The following is a 16,041-nucleotide window of genomic DNA, read 5'->3' as shown; positions in this document are numbered from 1 at the left end:
CTAAAACACCTTACGCATATACCATTCAAACATTCAGCGCAGGTCAAATCGGAAGTGTTCAAGATGCACGCAGCATGTTTTAAGTACTCCTGCATTTTTTTTTTTTTTTATGCAGGAATGAGCACCTGAAGGGGGCAAGAACTAGGTTGCTCAGCTATCAACTATCATTCATGCCTTTACTCCTAGTTTTTTTTTATTTATTTATTATACATACCCACATTTGCTCAGAGAGCATTACAGTGGGAGGGAAACAATACAAATGCAAAACAGTAGTAATTAAGGTTACATAACAAAAAGAACACGGTGACGAATAATACAGTACAGGCAGCATAACTATCTCCAAATCAAAAGAAAGAAAAAAAGAAAGAAAAGGACTATATATACATATATACACATACATGTGCACATATAGATATATAAACACACATACGCACATACACACTCTCATAAATATATATAGTAGGCCAGCAAACGCAAGAAAAAAAATACCATCAAAACACACGAACTGATCACATGGCAAGCAGTTCACTGTAAAAGTCTGAATTTGATGTTTTAGAAACGGTGTCCTCAGGCAGAGCGTTCCATTCATTGATGGTTTTGGGGGAAAAAGAATATTTTAACAAGTTCGTTCTTGACTTTATTGGCATTACTTTAATGTGTGTTCACGGCGATGGGATATGTAATGTGGGTTAAGCATGTATTTTGATTTATTAATGCCAGTATTGTTGTAAAAAATCTTATGAAAAAATTTGAGACGCAAGCAACGCCGGCGTTCGGCTAGCGTCGAAACCTCTAGGCGTATTTTCATTTCTGTGACGCTACTAGATCTGCGATAGTTCCCAGTGATAAAGCGTGCCGCTCGGTTTTGTACGCGCTCTAGAATGTATTTAAGGTTGTCCTGATAAGGGTCCCATATCGTGCACGCATACTCAAGAATAGGCCTCACGTATGTCGTGTATAATAACTTCTTAGTTGCCAGAGGACAGGGGTGAAAATTTCGAGCCAAAAACATTAGTGTGTTATTCCCTTTAGCGGCAATCTCAGCAATGTGATCCTGCCAAGTAAGATCGCTTGAGAAGTGAACGCCGAGGTACTTGGCCCCTGTTACGCTCGGAATGGTTGAGTTGTTCACTCTGTAAGAATGGGAAACGTCAGTTTTTTTCCTAGAAAAGCACACGTAGTTGCATTTTGATTCATTTAGGGTCATGCACCAAGTAGCACACCAGTTCGAAATTTTATTAAGGTCCTGTTGAAGAATTTTGATGTCACTTGGATTGTTTATCGAGCGGTAAACAACGCAGTCATCTGCGTACAATCGTAGGTTGGACTGGATGTTTTTACCAATATCGTTAATAAAAATAAGAAATAATAACGGGCCCAGAACAGACCCCTGCGGTACTCCGGACGTGACTGGAACAGGTGATGAGCAACATCCATTTACCACTGTTATCTGTCTGCGATTTACAAAGTAGTTTTTTAACCAGTTCATTAGGTCAGCGGGAATTTTTAAATGCTGAAGTTTGTGTATTATACAATCATGTCGTACCCGATCAAATGCTTTTTTAAAATCTAAAAACAAGCAGTCAACGCTAGTACCTTGCTCTAATGCAGTTGTTATGTCAAAAGAAAATTCCGTTAACTGTGTGTCACAAGAAAATCCGGCGCGAAAACCATGCTGTTCTGCATAAAAAAAGTTTTGCAAATTCAGGTGCCTTATTAGGTTACTGTATACGATGTGTTCCATAATTTTCGAAGCGCCACATAGGAGAGAAATTGGGCGGTATTGTTCCAAGTTATTTTTTGGTCCTTTCTTATGGACAGGAACCACATGAGCAAATTTCCATTCGTCCGGCATGATTCCTTCAGATAGTGACGTCATATACATTGTGAAAAGAAGATTACTAAGAGAGCTAGCACATTCTTTCAGCACGCAATTGGGTATGCCGTCAGGACCTGTCGCTTTGTTTGTGTCTAGGCTGGTAAGGATTTGAAAAATACCATGAATTGATAAAGTGATATCGGGCATTTCCTGAAGAACGGAGGCGCATGCCGGTAACGTAATATTGTTCATTGCGGAATTAGCAGAAAAGGCGGACCTGAAATAGTCGTTGAAAGCAGTGGCTATCAATTGATCATTTGTTATCGTGCCATTGTCAGACGTGATGCATTGTATACCAATTTTCTCTTTCCTGGTTTTTTTGGCAAGCTTCCATACGATTTTGTCATTGTTTTGAATCATTGCATCTGAAGTACTGAAAAAGTGACGCTTCGCTTCACTAATTTTCGCTTTACAAATTTGCTGGACAGAAAATAATTTTTCAGAAGGAACTGGCATTTTGCTTTTTCTGAGGTTCTGAAAAAGACGGCGTGTTCTTCTAAGGAGTTGTCGGATTTCGGAGGTGATCTATGGTTTATCTTTCCGACGTTTGGCAGTTAGAAATTTTGATGGTATGTGCTCCGAAATTAGTGCAAGTATTTTATCTTTCAGTACGCTCCAAGCAGTGTTAACATCTTTTTCTGCGCAAACCTCTGTGAAAGCTGGAAGAAAATTAGTTAATTCACTGTTCATTGACTGGTAGTTTATCAAATAGTTTATCAAATATTTCCTCTAAAAAGAAGCATGTCTTGTGTTTGAGCAAATATAGTAGTTGTGCAGATGTGTAACATGCAGTACATATCTCCTTCCACCCAATCTGCTGCCTCGCCAGGCAACCTTTGTGAAGAAGACTGAAGCTGCGGAAAAAACGACGGCTGCAGGAGGTGACAGTCAGCCCGGTTCCTTGGATGGCGCCATCGTAAGCACTCGCACCTACGACCTCAACATCACCTATGACAACTACTACCGCACTCCACGGCTCTGGCTCTATGGCTATGATGAGGTATGCTCCTGCAGTTGCTTAAAGGGCTTGCACATTGGATGCTCTTACATTATAATAACACTGCGAGCCTTTATTCTCGTAGTCCTGGCTTTTTAAAAAGTACCAGCAATACATGGCACTGTCAGCCTTGTGTGAGGCAAACTTTCTACTTTAATGTGAAAAGGCTTTCTTTTTTTCTTTTTTTTTTTGTTACCTTTTAAAAGAGTGCTGACATCACTTTTTTGATAATCAATTTTTTCATGTTAAAAGGTCTAAACCACTCACTGTGGTAACTCAGTGGCTATGGCATTGCGATGCTGAGGACAAGGTCGCGGATTCAATCCCAGCCATGGGGGCCGCATTCCAATAGGGGCAGCATAAAAAGCACTCATGTACCATTCGGGTGCATGTTAAAGAACCCCACGTGGTCAAAATTAATCCAGAGTCTCCTGCTACGTCAAGCCTTATACATAATCAGATCGTGGTTTTGGCATTTAGTAGAACCTCAGTATATATATATATATATTTTTTTTTTTTTTTGGGGGGGGAGAGGGCAACATCAGCGCTCCTTTTTAACTCTTTCCTTACCGTGCCTATAGAAATAGATCAATTTGATCTACAGTTTTTCTACACGTTACTATTAAACAATTACGTTGGAATTTGTCTACTAGTAACGCCACGCCGTCTGAAATGACTGCTGAACTTTAATAACTCTTCGTCAGATTTGCCAATTTTTGGCATATTGGGGAGTCTGAAAACGTAAAACTTCTGCTCAACTGGAGGAATTGTCAAACCTAACCTCCAATGCTCCTAGCACTGCCTCAATAAAATGACACAATATTTGCACTTTGGTCAACTCAACAACATAATTTTTAAATGACATCAATGGTGAAGATGTAGAAGCTTCCGTCAGGTTGTCTAATTTTCCGATTCCGACGTCTAGGTTGTTTTAATGATGTCTCAAACAATGGTAGATGCTCGTGAGTTCATGTTATTTTACTTATTGTGTTCGACTAATATCAAGTGCAACTTTATTTTTCCCACTGTGGGTTGCTTTTACCCATCGGTGCTTCAACAGAATATGTAAAAATTATTATGAGTGATACTTTCTGTTGTGTGGAGTTTCCACTCGCACAAGACCACATAGTCAATTTCAGATCGACCTTCGACTGAAGCTTGACCAGCAGTTTAAACTCTTACATTTTGAACACCACCTGCATAAGTGCCCTTATTCATTACTGTACAATGATGTGCAACAGTCCACATTACTGTACAGTACTGTACAGGAACTGAGTAATGCACGTAGAGGCTCCAGCGCTATAGTCGGGTACAACTTTAGAAGACAGGAGGAGGCCCCGCCCAGTTGACCGAAGCGCAGCAGCCAATTCCTCCGCGACTCAAGAAATAGTCCCGCTCAAAAAATTGTGACTGCTTCTAAAACGCGTATTTGTCGCTATAAATAAGATTTGTGTATTTTGACGAGTGGTTTGGTAAAACTATCATGATGGAAATGCTACCGCACATGCCGGATCACGAGAGAAAAATAACTCCGTGCCTTCTACAACGCTGTGCGTCGTCTGCTACGGAGCAAGATTGACGGCACCGGGCGTAGTAGTCGCTGGCTTAATAGCATAAGATTCATATATACTTTTTGTGTGTTTGCACAACCTTATTTTCTTAATGTGTTGGGCTTATTTTTAATTAGTATTTTTTTCTTTTTTTTTCGCGGTTGCGAACCTGCGATCTCGTGAGTTCGCGAACGATCGCGCGCGGCATTCCGTGCCAGTTTTCAGCCATGGAGCCCAGCGAGGTGACATCGGAACGCGATCCTTTGTTGCCGAACGAGCCTTGTGTCGCCTCGATGACCACACCACCAAGGAGCCTCGGCAAGAACAAGAGCGGCCACATCCTGAACAGCGATTCACGCAACATGATCTTCCACTGCTACACGTTTTGGCGTAACAGGCAGCCTGAACGCAGCGTGGAGGACACGAGCAAGTTTGTCGCCGACATGCTCTGTGTCAGCGAAAGGACTGTGTTCAGGGTGAGGGAGGAAGTTAAAGCTTCGCATTTTTCGGGTGCCAAACTGACGACGCCCTCGCGAAAGCGCCCACGCAATGCGGAGAAGAGAAGACGCAGCGCGAAGTTTGACAGCTTCACGTTGTGCGCGCTGAGGTCATGTGTGCACGATTTCTTTCGCCGCAACGAGATACCGACGGTCGAGACGGTAACTACCGAGTTTCCCCATCACTAAGGCGGTGTACTGTGCGTCGCCTGCTTGCCGAGATCGGCTTCAAGCACAAAAAGAGAAGCCGCAACTCGCTGCTTATCGACCGGGATGACATCACCAATTGGCGGAATCGCTACCTCCGTGACGTGGAGCGCTACCGTGCGGAAGGCCGAAAGATCTACCTGGACGAGACATGGGTGACGGCGGGACACACTCGGCCGATCGTGTGGACAGACACCATGTTGCAGAAGCGCGGACGCCTGTTCGCTCGAGCAAATGGCCTGGCGACGGGTCTAAAACAACCTTCTGGGAAAGGTCAGCGCCTGATCGTGACGCACATCGGCAGCGAGGATGGTTTCCTCGACGGCTGCTTGGACGTATTCAGAGGCCAAAAGACAGGCGACTACCACGAAGAAATGGATGGCAATCGCTTTGAGGGCTGGTTCAATGACGTTCTGCAGAAGTTGCCAGCTGGTAGCGTCATTGTTTTAGACAATGCACCTTACCATAGCCGGCGAGAAGAGAAATTGCCGACGACGGCCTGGAAGAAGGAAAAGATACAGGAGTGGCTTGCAAGCAAGAACATCACCTATGGTGAAAGGATGATAAAGAAGCAGCTGCTTGAGCGGGTGGCATCTGTAAGGTCACGCTTTCTGAGCTACATCGTAGACAACACAGCTATAAGGGCCGGTTGCATTGTACTCAGGCTCCCGCCGTACCACTGCGAATTTAATCCCATTGAGCTTGTGTGGGCCAAGGTCAAAAATGGCATCGCTGCGGACAACAGAGACTTCAAGCTGTCCACGGTTGACGTCATCTTGAGGGAGAAAATCAAGCAGGTAACGGCGGAAGACTGGAGGAAGAGCATTCAGCATGTGATGGACTTGGAGGCAAAGTTCAGACTTTACACGTCTGGGAGTGAGCACATTCAACCCATCATCATCCAGCTCGGTGAAGATGACACTGAAGAAAGCGACTCCGACTGCGAGCTGTCTGGCATTGAGCCACTCGACGAAGCATAAAGGCTTCTTATTAACAAAAGAACAGCCCTTATTAGGGCTATCAAAATTTTGCCGGTGGGTTCGAAACAGCCAACCATCTATTCTGTGACCTCTCAAATAAATAAGCAGTTCACACAAGGCTCACACAAGTAATGCGAATAAGAGAACAAATATAAGACATCATTAGCAAAGTGAGGCCCAAAATGCTCATTCAGGCAGCCACCATCGAGTTTGACGCGCCCCATAGTGAAATAGCAGTAGTCAGAGCACGCTTTATGGTTCTGTTAGCAGTCTGCACTGGAAATCAGTCATGTCATAGTGAGTGGTGGTGAAATAGCAGCAGACAACACGAAACTGACAGCCACTGTCAGCAGCTTGAATGCCAAAGCACATTCATGTGGTTGCAATGTTTATTTTGTTATCTGGCTCACACAAGTAATGCGAATAAGAGAACAAATATAATACATCATTAGCTTAGTGAGGCCCAAAATGCTCATTCAGGCAGCCACCGTCGAGTTTGACGCGCCCCATAGTGAAATAGCAAGAGTCGGAGCAAGCTTTATGCACTTTATGCACGCACGTTAGCAGTCTGCACTAAAAATTGAAGTGTTGTCATAGCCAATTTTCAATTTATTAATCTGACTCGAGCAAGTAATGCGAATGCAAGCACAATTATTGTGATTAATTTTGCTAGAATTTTTTTGTCATATTTACGCACCGGAAAAATGCTCAGTAAAGTTGAACGTGTTTTAGTGAGTCACTTTGTTCATTACAAGCCGTAGGCAAAGTGACGAACAGATTCAGACAGTGGTATTGGGGAAGTAATAAATGGTGAAAGTTGCAAAAGCCCTCACAGCACTGCTTTGCTGGACTCCATCCACTAGAAAACTGCATTTGTAATGATGAAAGCGTCAAGACAGGAAATGATACCCCACTGCACAATGTTATATATGTGTACCACCACATGTGACGGGCAGCAAAACTATCTGTTTATTAAGACTGCATGCAACAACATAGCAAGGTGCTGTTTCACAATATGGCACCTTTTCATGTGCACTTCTGGCAAGCTACCGTATGCACTGATGCATAAACACATTAACAGGGGTAAGAGACGAAGTAACTATGCAAGCCACGTGATGCTTTTAACATTTTGTATGTCAATGTTTCTGTTGTCACAGCTGATAGAACTTTCTTTGGTGCAAGTTGGTTAATCACGTTGCAGCAACAGCACAAGAAGCAAGGTCAGAATAGTAGGAGAAAACAAAGCAAGGTGACATACTGAGGAGGCAAGGTAGACAAGAGAGAATGGCTTTAATGACATCGAAGAGGCCAGCCCTGCTATTCACTCGACTTGGTGCTTTGAATGAGACGAGTTAATGGAATTGTAAAGAAAGTCGTGGCTGCAGCATGCTTACAAGAACAAAAGCAAACATAAAAGGATAGAAATAGGAATAAATACATACACGCACGGAAGAACTCCCATATTCACACACATGAACACAAACGCGAGCACGAAAACTAAGATCTAAAATACAAAAAAGGGCAAAATAACAAATATACATAAACGCACAAGAAAACACGCGCACACATTTAACGATTTAACGCAGACGCGAGTAGGAGTCAGTTCACAAGCAGCTGTGCCTACTTTGTCGTACTTTTTTTTAAATGTACATATTGGCTCTGTTGCCTTCACTGTCATAGGAATTTTTTAGTAGCGACATATCACGACAAAGCGCAAAGCTGTGTTGTGGGAAAGCAAGTCGAGCGCTGGCAGCACAACTTATGCGCGATTGTGTCACAGCAGGCTTTCTACAGCTGGCGCGTGCAGTGAGCGAAGAGTTCTAAGCCACACAGCGACGCGAATTCATGCCAAGCTCCCTTGCAACGGCACCAGTGTATCAGTCATAATTTTATATTAGCATTCAGGCTGACATTAAGGAACCAAACACTGCTTCCAAACGCCTGACCGTTAATAATCCAATGACATTCGCTCAAGCAGCGCGTGTTAGTCACTGATTGTTAGCACTGGTCGAAAGCAATCAATCGACGGTGCTACACAACACTCGAACGACGCTGCTAGACGCTCGGCTATCTTATTACACTGCTGCCAACGATCGGCCGTTTGCACGCTGAGCTGGCAGCAACGAATCTTTGCGTTGGAGGTTGCTTTCACAAATCTTTTCTGTTGCGAAACTCGCAGGTTGGTTTCATCCGCGCACGCTTTTCTCATTTATCCTGATAATGGTTTTGCTCCATCACTTCACCACGTCCGACGAGAAACGCAGGGGCACGGTACACAAACACACCCGCCGCTCACAGTAGGCACCAGACTTTGGCGAACTCTCGTCGTCGTAACTTCACTTAGGAGCAAAAGAAAACACCACGGAACAAACACGTACGATGTTTCTTTGCAGCGGTATGTCGGCGCGGGATCCTGTTTCCACACGAAGCGCAGCGCAGCGTCACCGATGTTCGCTGCAATCTTTCTTCGCCGGCTCACGGCTCAGAACAAACGCACGCGGCACAAATTGTGCATCGTAAGCTCACAATAATATTTCCGGCATGACAGACCACCACAAACAATTCGAATTCACTCTGACAAAGGGAGACGCACAGAGCTGACGCGACTCGGCCCAGTTCGAAGCGAGGGCGGCCATGTTAGGCATGTTCTCCGTCGGCGGGGACACCGGCCGTCCGGCTCATGACGTCACCTGAAGTGCGCGCCTATTGGTGCCGGCTCGTATGCATCCGCCTTTGAGGGGCAAATGCCGCTGTCTTCTAAAGTTGTATCCGACTATAGTTGAAGACGCACTAGACCAGCTTGCTTGCACAGAAAAGCTGATTGAACGCAATGATCAAGTAGAGGAGCTTTTTGCATGGTCCCTGACCTGACAATCATTGCTTCGCGATCGTAAAGAATTCAGTAAAAAACGAACCAGGTGCCTGTGGCAATTAGTAAAAACAAATGCTTTTTGCTCAATATAAACTTACCTCTTATCACATTTGTGAAGCTACTGCTTCGCCACGTAGCATGGGCATCACTATGGCTAGTATTGACGCCACCAAATCTGCGTTATAATTTTCTTTTTCCGTGGTCTGGCTTTAAAAAGTTAAAAACCAGGAGCCAGGAACATATTTTGTATATTTTACTTTCTTTTTTTTATTTACTTGGAAGTACCAATACTAAACATAGCAAATGATCACTTTCATTCAAGTTCCTTGGAGTGCTTGTTTGAAGTTTAACCTAAGAATTCTCAAAAGCTGTCTGAGGAATTATTACTGCTTTATGTTCATTAAAAAAAAAACTGGTCATCAGGCTATAGTTTATGTATCATGGTATATGTTGCAACTACTACATCTTAACATAAAATGTTTAAACATGAGAGCACCGAAAATGAGCACATTTCTTGTGGCAAGGAAAGAGTTAGGGGGAAGCTTTAGCTCGGGAGCTCTTCTCTAAATACTTTCATGGGCAATGAGATTTTTTCTCGGCAACCACTGCACCGACCTTGATGAGGGTTGTTGGTTTTAAAAGAAAATATCACGATCCAGTTACTGTAGCAAATAGCTTTTTTATATAGGCCGTCAATATTTTAACAAAAAATTGCAAAATTTAAAAACAAATATCATGTTCAGAACTCTAACTCTGCAATAAAAATTATATCACAATTTTGCAAACTGCACCTAATAGTACATCTAAAGCAGACAAAATTTGCGCTCTAAAATCTACCATTAATTTGTGAGTAGGACTTTTGTGATACCCTCATAAACAGTGTAAAACTTTCACAAAAGCTGTCAATTCAGGTATCAACATTGTCCATTTGAGATGCCCTAACAGATTCAGCTTGCAGAACTGTGATAACTGTTTTTTTTTTTTTTTTTTTTTTTTTTTTTTAAAGTGCAGTGTTAAGGATTTGTAAGCTTCATGCTGCTATTTTTTTTTAGCTTATCAATTTATGGCAATTTTTGTAAAAAGTATGAGGTTAGTAAAGCCTACTTAGATGGCTTATTGTAAAAAGTAATTGTTTTCTCTGCAAATGGTAAGTGGTATCTAAAAGGGTTAAAGACTATCTGCAGCGAAATTTTGCTTTGACTAATTTGGTTATCGATGAGTAGCTATATATATATAGTATTAGAGCAACTTTGGCAAACCTGCAAGGCTGGTAATTGTCTAATTTTCTTATTAACAGCCTTTAAATAGCACTCAACCAGATGGTGCTAATACTTGGTAGTTAGTGGTTACGGTGCAAGTTCGAGCTCATCACCTCCGAGATTTTCAGCATGCCATGGGCAGTGCCCATGGCATGCTGGTCATGGGCAGGAGGTCATGCAAAAGGTCATAGGAGGTCATGCAAAAGGAGCCACACTGGTTCTCGCTGTTCTGCGTCATTTTCGGCGAGTGGTAATGCGAGCGTTTTCTTTAGTTTTAGCCTGGAAAACATATATTCTTGTCTACTTTTTGTGACATGTCCACTCATATTTCAATTGTACAATTTTGCACAGAGGCTGGTGTATATCTATACTATTTGAAGATAGGCTTTTTATGTTGTCTAAAATTTAATTGCAGCTAGCCTTGTAAGGTTTGCAAGCCACATGAGTATTTCATTCCATGAAGCCTTTCTCGTCGCATTGTGTTGGGCACACATCTGTTGGTAATGGGAGGGAACACTTGTAGTGTTATAAGAACCGAAACCTGGACATGCAACAGCATGCAACACTACTGGCTCATTATCCTGTTATGGTGGCCATCTGTGCAGAAGCGACAGCCTCTGAGCATGGAGGCCATGTACGAGGACATCAGTCAGGACCATGCCAAGAAGACGGTCACCATGGAAGCCCATCCTCACCTGCCAGGCCCTCCGATGGCCTCTGTTCACCCTTGCAGGTATGGACTTGTAACATTGTGCATCAAAACGTGGAAACTGTCATAGCTCAGGGTAGCCAGATGCAGATAGCTGTCTATGTGCAAATAGGCAGTCGTCTCTGAAACAGAAGAAATATTGAACCAATGAAGTGGCGACACATTTGCGAGCAGAGTCTGAAACAAGTAGAAAAAGCTAGCCTAAGCAATTTGTCTAATCATCAGGCTGCATGTATATATAATTACGAAAATTGTCATCTTGAAATACCCATCAGTGTTTTAGGAAGCTCGCTGCCTCTTCAAGGAGGGGGGACTAACATTTGTCACAATGACAGCGTATTTGTCATGGAACTCCCATTTCAGTTAGTGTATTTTCTGGTAAAGTATAAATCCTCCCCCCCCCCCCTCCCCTCTCTTCCTCTTTATTTTGAGCACAATAAGTGTAAGCCAACAAAAGCCAACAAGGAACTTGTCCTTACACCCTGTCCCTTTCTGGGCACTGCATGCTGTGGTTGCTTGCATAGTGAAGCACCAGCCCAACAGTTTAGACACTGTCCTCTGCATCTATCCTCTGTCCAGGAGCTGTAGCTTTTCATTTTTACCTGCAGGCAACAGCTTTTAGAGCATTGTAACTGCTCTTCGAACATTTTTAGTGAATTTGATACAAAGCACCTAATCTTCCTGTATCAAACAGTGCAAGGCTGGCATGTCTGAGATGAGTGCTAAGGTGGAAAAGCTGGTATGGCTGTGCACTCTTGGGGACAAACGTAAAGATGCGAAATGCATTAGTAAAGAACACGAATGACAACCACAGGTACATGCCAACAAGTTTTTCTTTAAAGTGGCAGAACTTTTTGCCAATACAAAGTATATACCAGGTCAGAGCGCACGGCAGCCACCTTCACCATGTGACTGAGAACGAAATTTATCGCTGGCACGATGCTTCCGTAATGGACATACCACCTGACATGGCCAAAGCCCATTTTCCAGGCTACCTATCACAATCAAGTTCAGAAAGTACCTGCAGAGCATGCACACAGTGCTCGTGTAGGAGTGTTTATTTACTCATTGACAAAGGCATCATTCCTAAGGGTCCTCACTTTATCCCAGTCAGCGCATACTTTTCGCTACCAAGGTTCTTCAAAGCCTTATTCTTATGCATTGTGGCCCAAGTCATCGTATTTACCCACAGCAGTATTAATTAAGCACTGCAATATACAAGAAAAGGACTGTCCTTTGTTTTCACCCTTATGTGTTACCTGTTGTTTGTTAATTCCCAGGATCGAAACTCCATTGGGGCCAGTAGCATGATTTTAGAAATGTTGTTTTCCGTGACTGCTGTCTGTAGTGGCGTTATTTTAACCGTAATTACTCCACACTTTTGTGCTTTGAGTGATGTGATTTTGGTGCAGTAACCCGCACTTTGCTACAGCTTCTGGTCTGGTATGCAGGCCAGCAGTTCTCCCTTGGCCACACAGCCTGTCGATGCTGACTGCATTGTAGACCACTGTAGGCTACAACTGCTGGTTAGACTGTGTGCCCACAGTTCATGGAAACGGGACTCTTGCAGATCCTTTGGCAAGGCTGTCCACAATGCGTTGTGCAAGTTAGGAGCGCATTTATCTATGCAGTCTATGCACGTTGCATGAAGGAGACCATAGACAAGACACTTTCAGGGATGCTTTCATTTTCGCATCACTAGTGCCCGAGGCATCAGTGTCTACGAGTGACAGCATTCTTGGCAGTGCCAAGCACTTTGCTGCTACTCGTAGACATTGATGTGGGTGTCAATTCAGTCTCCGACTCCGGGACCTCCTCCTGTATATTCTATTTTATAATAATAACCTTATATATAGTAATAAAATACAATTCTGATTTTGATTCTGCTGCTAGTCACAAAAAATGTTGCAAAAGTGAAAGCATCCCAGAAAATGATCGTTAGAGAATAGTACCACCCCATGTCTAGAGCTTCTTTGTTTCATTTTCTTCTGTTTTCGTGTGACACCAGGCATGCTGAAGTGATGAAGAAGATCATCCAGACTGTGACTGAAGGCGGCGGTGAACTGGGTGTCCACATGTACCTGATCGTGTTCCTGAAGTTTGTCCAAGCCGTCATCCCTACCATAGAGTACGACTACACCCAGAACTTTGCCATGTGAAGTGCAAGCAGTTCATGGCATTAAGCTCATTTAAATTTATGAGGAGACTCGGGAGCAAGGTTGACACTCGTTTTCTTTTTCCATAAGCTGTGTCCCAACTGTTGCAGGGAGTACAGAACATTTGGTAGCATGCATTGGTGCTGTGCCAGTCGAGAACTGTGATGGGGCGCACATTGTGTTGTTCATTCTGTACTAGTTGGGTTGGTCATGTTCCCTCTCGCTATGATGTGTGACTGTCTATAAATGTGTGTGGTGGGCCTGTGCCAGTTTGAACGATCACAGTGCACAGTTTTTCTTATCTGGCAAATACCTACTTGACCCGTTGTCAGTCCCTGAAGCTCCTACAGTGCTCTTAAAAGTATTTTAAGATATTGTGTAAGGTGTTCGAGAGGTTGTTATTGCAGAGTACTATAATAATGGCAGAGACGTTGCAGCAACTTATGAACTCTAAAGACAGATATTACACAGTTTCACTTTATTGCTCACTTGCTGTGAAGACAACAGATCAGAGCAAGCTCGTAGATAGACTCGATGAACAGCACTCATCTCTACAGCCATTCTTGGTTTAGGATATTTGCCTATCCTCTTGCTGCAATGTTCCCTCATCTTTGTGCCTGCTGCAAAGGCATAAAGCTCTGTAAGCTCTATTCACTAGCAATTTTAGGCTTTTCACTGTGATTTTTCTGAAATAAAGACAATGATGCAAATGAATTGCTTGATTATGTCCCTAGTTGTGTGTACGTAATCATGAATAATGAAGTGACTTTGTTTACTTGCAAAACCTCCACACATACAGTGCATGTTGTGCATGCAGCAACATGCAAAATAGTGTGCAGAGAAAGAAAGCCGTCTTTTTTTCTTCTTATTTAATGGACAGGCTGTGGGTAGGGGAGTGCGGGATGGTGCAACACTTTCTGTCTGTCATCATTTTTTGTGCATCTTTCCACTCGGAGATTCCGTACTATTGAGCATCTGCTCTGTAATATGCAAGTAGTATAAGTAAGGGCTGATGTCATGCGACATTCAGGTCTGTATTCAATTCAGGTCTGTATTGTAAGGCCAGCGGCAGCTGCTAGCGACTGACATGGCCGACCATTAATCGGACAGCGCACGGTGTCAGACATATGGCACAGTGAGAGAAAAGCATTCTGCTTATTTGCACTCTTGATCACCTCAGCAGCATCAGTGGGAACAGTATACACATGCAGTGAGTGATGGGCGTGTAGTAGTACCAAGTTGAATAGGGGATTGCAACACATGGCTTTCTCGCCAGGCACACTTGGTGGAGCTCAATAGATGTGACACAGTCAGTTTCCTTTCAGCTAGTGCCACCTTTCCCACTAATCTCCACTTACATTTTCCTGTGTTGGCCAAGTCCATCTTGTGCCTGCAAATTTTGACATATCATTGCTTCATCTATGAAGCTCTGCCAATTTTAACTGCCTTTTCCTGCCCTTGGCTCTCGTCTGAACAGACAGTCAATTATGTGCTGTAATCATTACACAACTTGCCCAATTGCAATATTAACTGGAATATCAGCTGCCCTCAGATTTATAATTTTTCAATTCCAGCAAACGTGCGGTTCCACAACTTGCTACACGCAGAATGTGTTTACTATATTTTCGTCTAAGCTTGCATTCATGACTTAGGAGTGGCTTCTAAATGCATTCAAATCAATCCACCTGCACATTTCCTTTTCATGACCTCCATACCCCATGACTACTTTGCCTAGATTACAATGAATGCTCGCACATTCCTATGCTGAAGGAAGTTTGAATACCTTGCTGCGATAAAACTGGAAACCATCATTGACTGTAGGTGTTAAGTGGAGGCATTAAGTCTTGAAGTGTCGACCTACAATTGGGCTTTCCTTTCTTCAAACGTGCAAAGCACACCTGTAGTGGCAATATGCAGAATGCACATATGCAAGACAACCCTGTGTGATGCCCAATGCCACAACGATTGCAAGCACATTGAGTGAGCCCATGTGTTTCCCCTTTTATTCTTTGCTACCTCTATCTTATTGCCTACTAAAATGCCAAATTTCTCATTTCTGTTAATGCTGGTTGTGTTGACTAACAAAGCATATATAAACAGAAGCAATGTAAATATAGTCTTGAAATACCTTGCCCTTCAAAGCCATTTATGTAGGTGTTGCTCCTTATTGTCCTTTAAACACGCAGCATACTAGCATTGCCTAGTTCTTGGTCAACAACTTAATTATGCACAAGAGAACAGCTGTCTTGAGCCATCTGTAGGGCATTCATACTGTTGAGCGAGCACAGACAACCATTAAAATTGAAATGTAGGTGCACTCTAATATAGCCTTTGAAAACACTCTTAAGTCAACTTTAAAATAATTCAAATTAGTTCTGTGTATCCCATGAATGTCAAATGAATGAAAATCGCTTGTTCGACATGGTAACCTTTCCAAAGCAATGCTACTCTATTTAAGATATTTTCATTCACTGCCCTGAAGTGTTGCTTGCTTCCAGTGTGTAGAAAATTCTGGCTCTTTACGCAATGTCTGTGGTCCTTTACACCGTGCATAAAGGTCCATGGTTACCCACTGCAGCTGCTCAGTGGCTGTAGCTTTCATTCGCACTGGAGTGGCCGACGACGTAACATGCGAGATTGCGAGCAGACCCTTGAATGCATTCTGCGCGAGTCCTCAATACAGAGCACTATGAGCCATGGTAGAAACAAACTATTCCAAAATGGCAATCTCATAAGTCGTCGCAGCAGAGGGCAACAAACCTGTAAACACGGCTTTTGCCCTAATTGGTTCTCATTGTGCTGTGTGTGGTCCTGTACCATGCATGGTAGTGTGTGGCGACAGTTACCAGCTGTGATCCTGTGTCTGCACTGTCTGTATCTAGTACTACCTTCTCATCTTTCTGTGTTCCCTTCCCCATTCCCCAGTGTAGAGTTA

General features: G+C 43.2%; 2 protein-coding genes across 2 annotated transcripts in view; both read left to right on the top strand.

The window, feature by feature from the left end:
• Positions 1-13,820, top strand: part of LOC119441892 (ubiquitin-like-conjugating enzyme ATG3) — a 33,712-nt gene extending 19,892 nt beyond the window's left edge. Inside the window, exons 7-9 of the mRNA XM_037706533.2 lie at positions 2,709-2,879; positions 10,847-10,974; positions 12,959-13,820. Of these exons, the coding sequence (XP_037562461.1) occupies positions 2,709-2,879; positions 10,847-10,974; positions 12,959-13,109 (450 nt within the window). The 3' untranslated portion in view covers positions 13,110-13,820. The remainder of the gene's footprint in view (positions 1-2,708; positions 2,880-10,846; positions 10,975-12,958) is intronic.
• The window catches only part of LOC119441889 (60S ribosomal protein L8), a 151,325-nt gene that overhangs the window by 92,317 nt on the left and 42,967 nt on the right, over positions 1-16,041 (top strand). The window lies entirely within an intron of this gene.

Source organism: Dermacentor silvarum, chromosome 2, assembly GCF_013339745.2.
Source record: "Dermacentor silvarum isolate Dsil-2018 chromosome 2, BIME_Dsil_1.4, whole genome shotgun sequence".
Classification (NCBI taxonomy): Eukaryota; Metazoa; Arthropoda; class Arachnida; order Ixodida; family Ixodidae; genus Dermacentor; species Dermacentor silvarum.
Note: the sequence above shows the minus strand (reverse complement) of the source record. Positions and strands in the feature narration are given on the sequence as shown.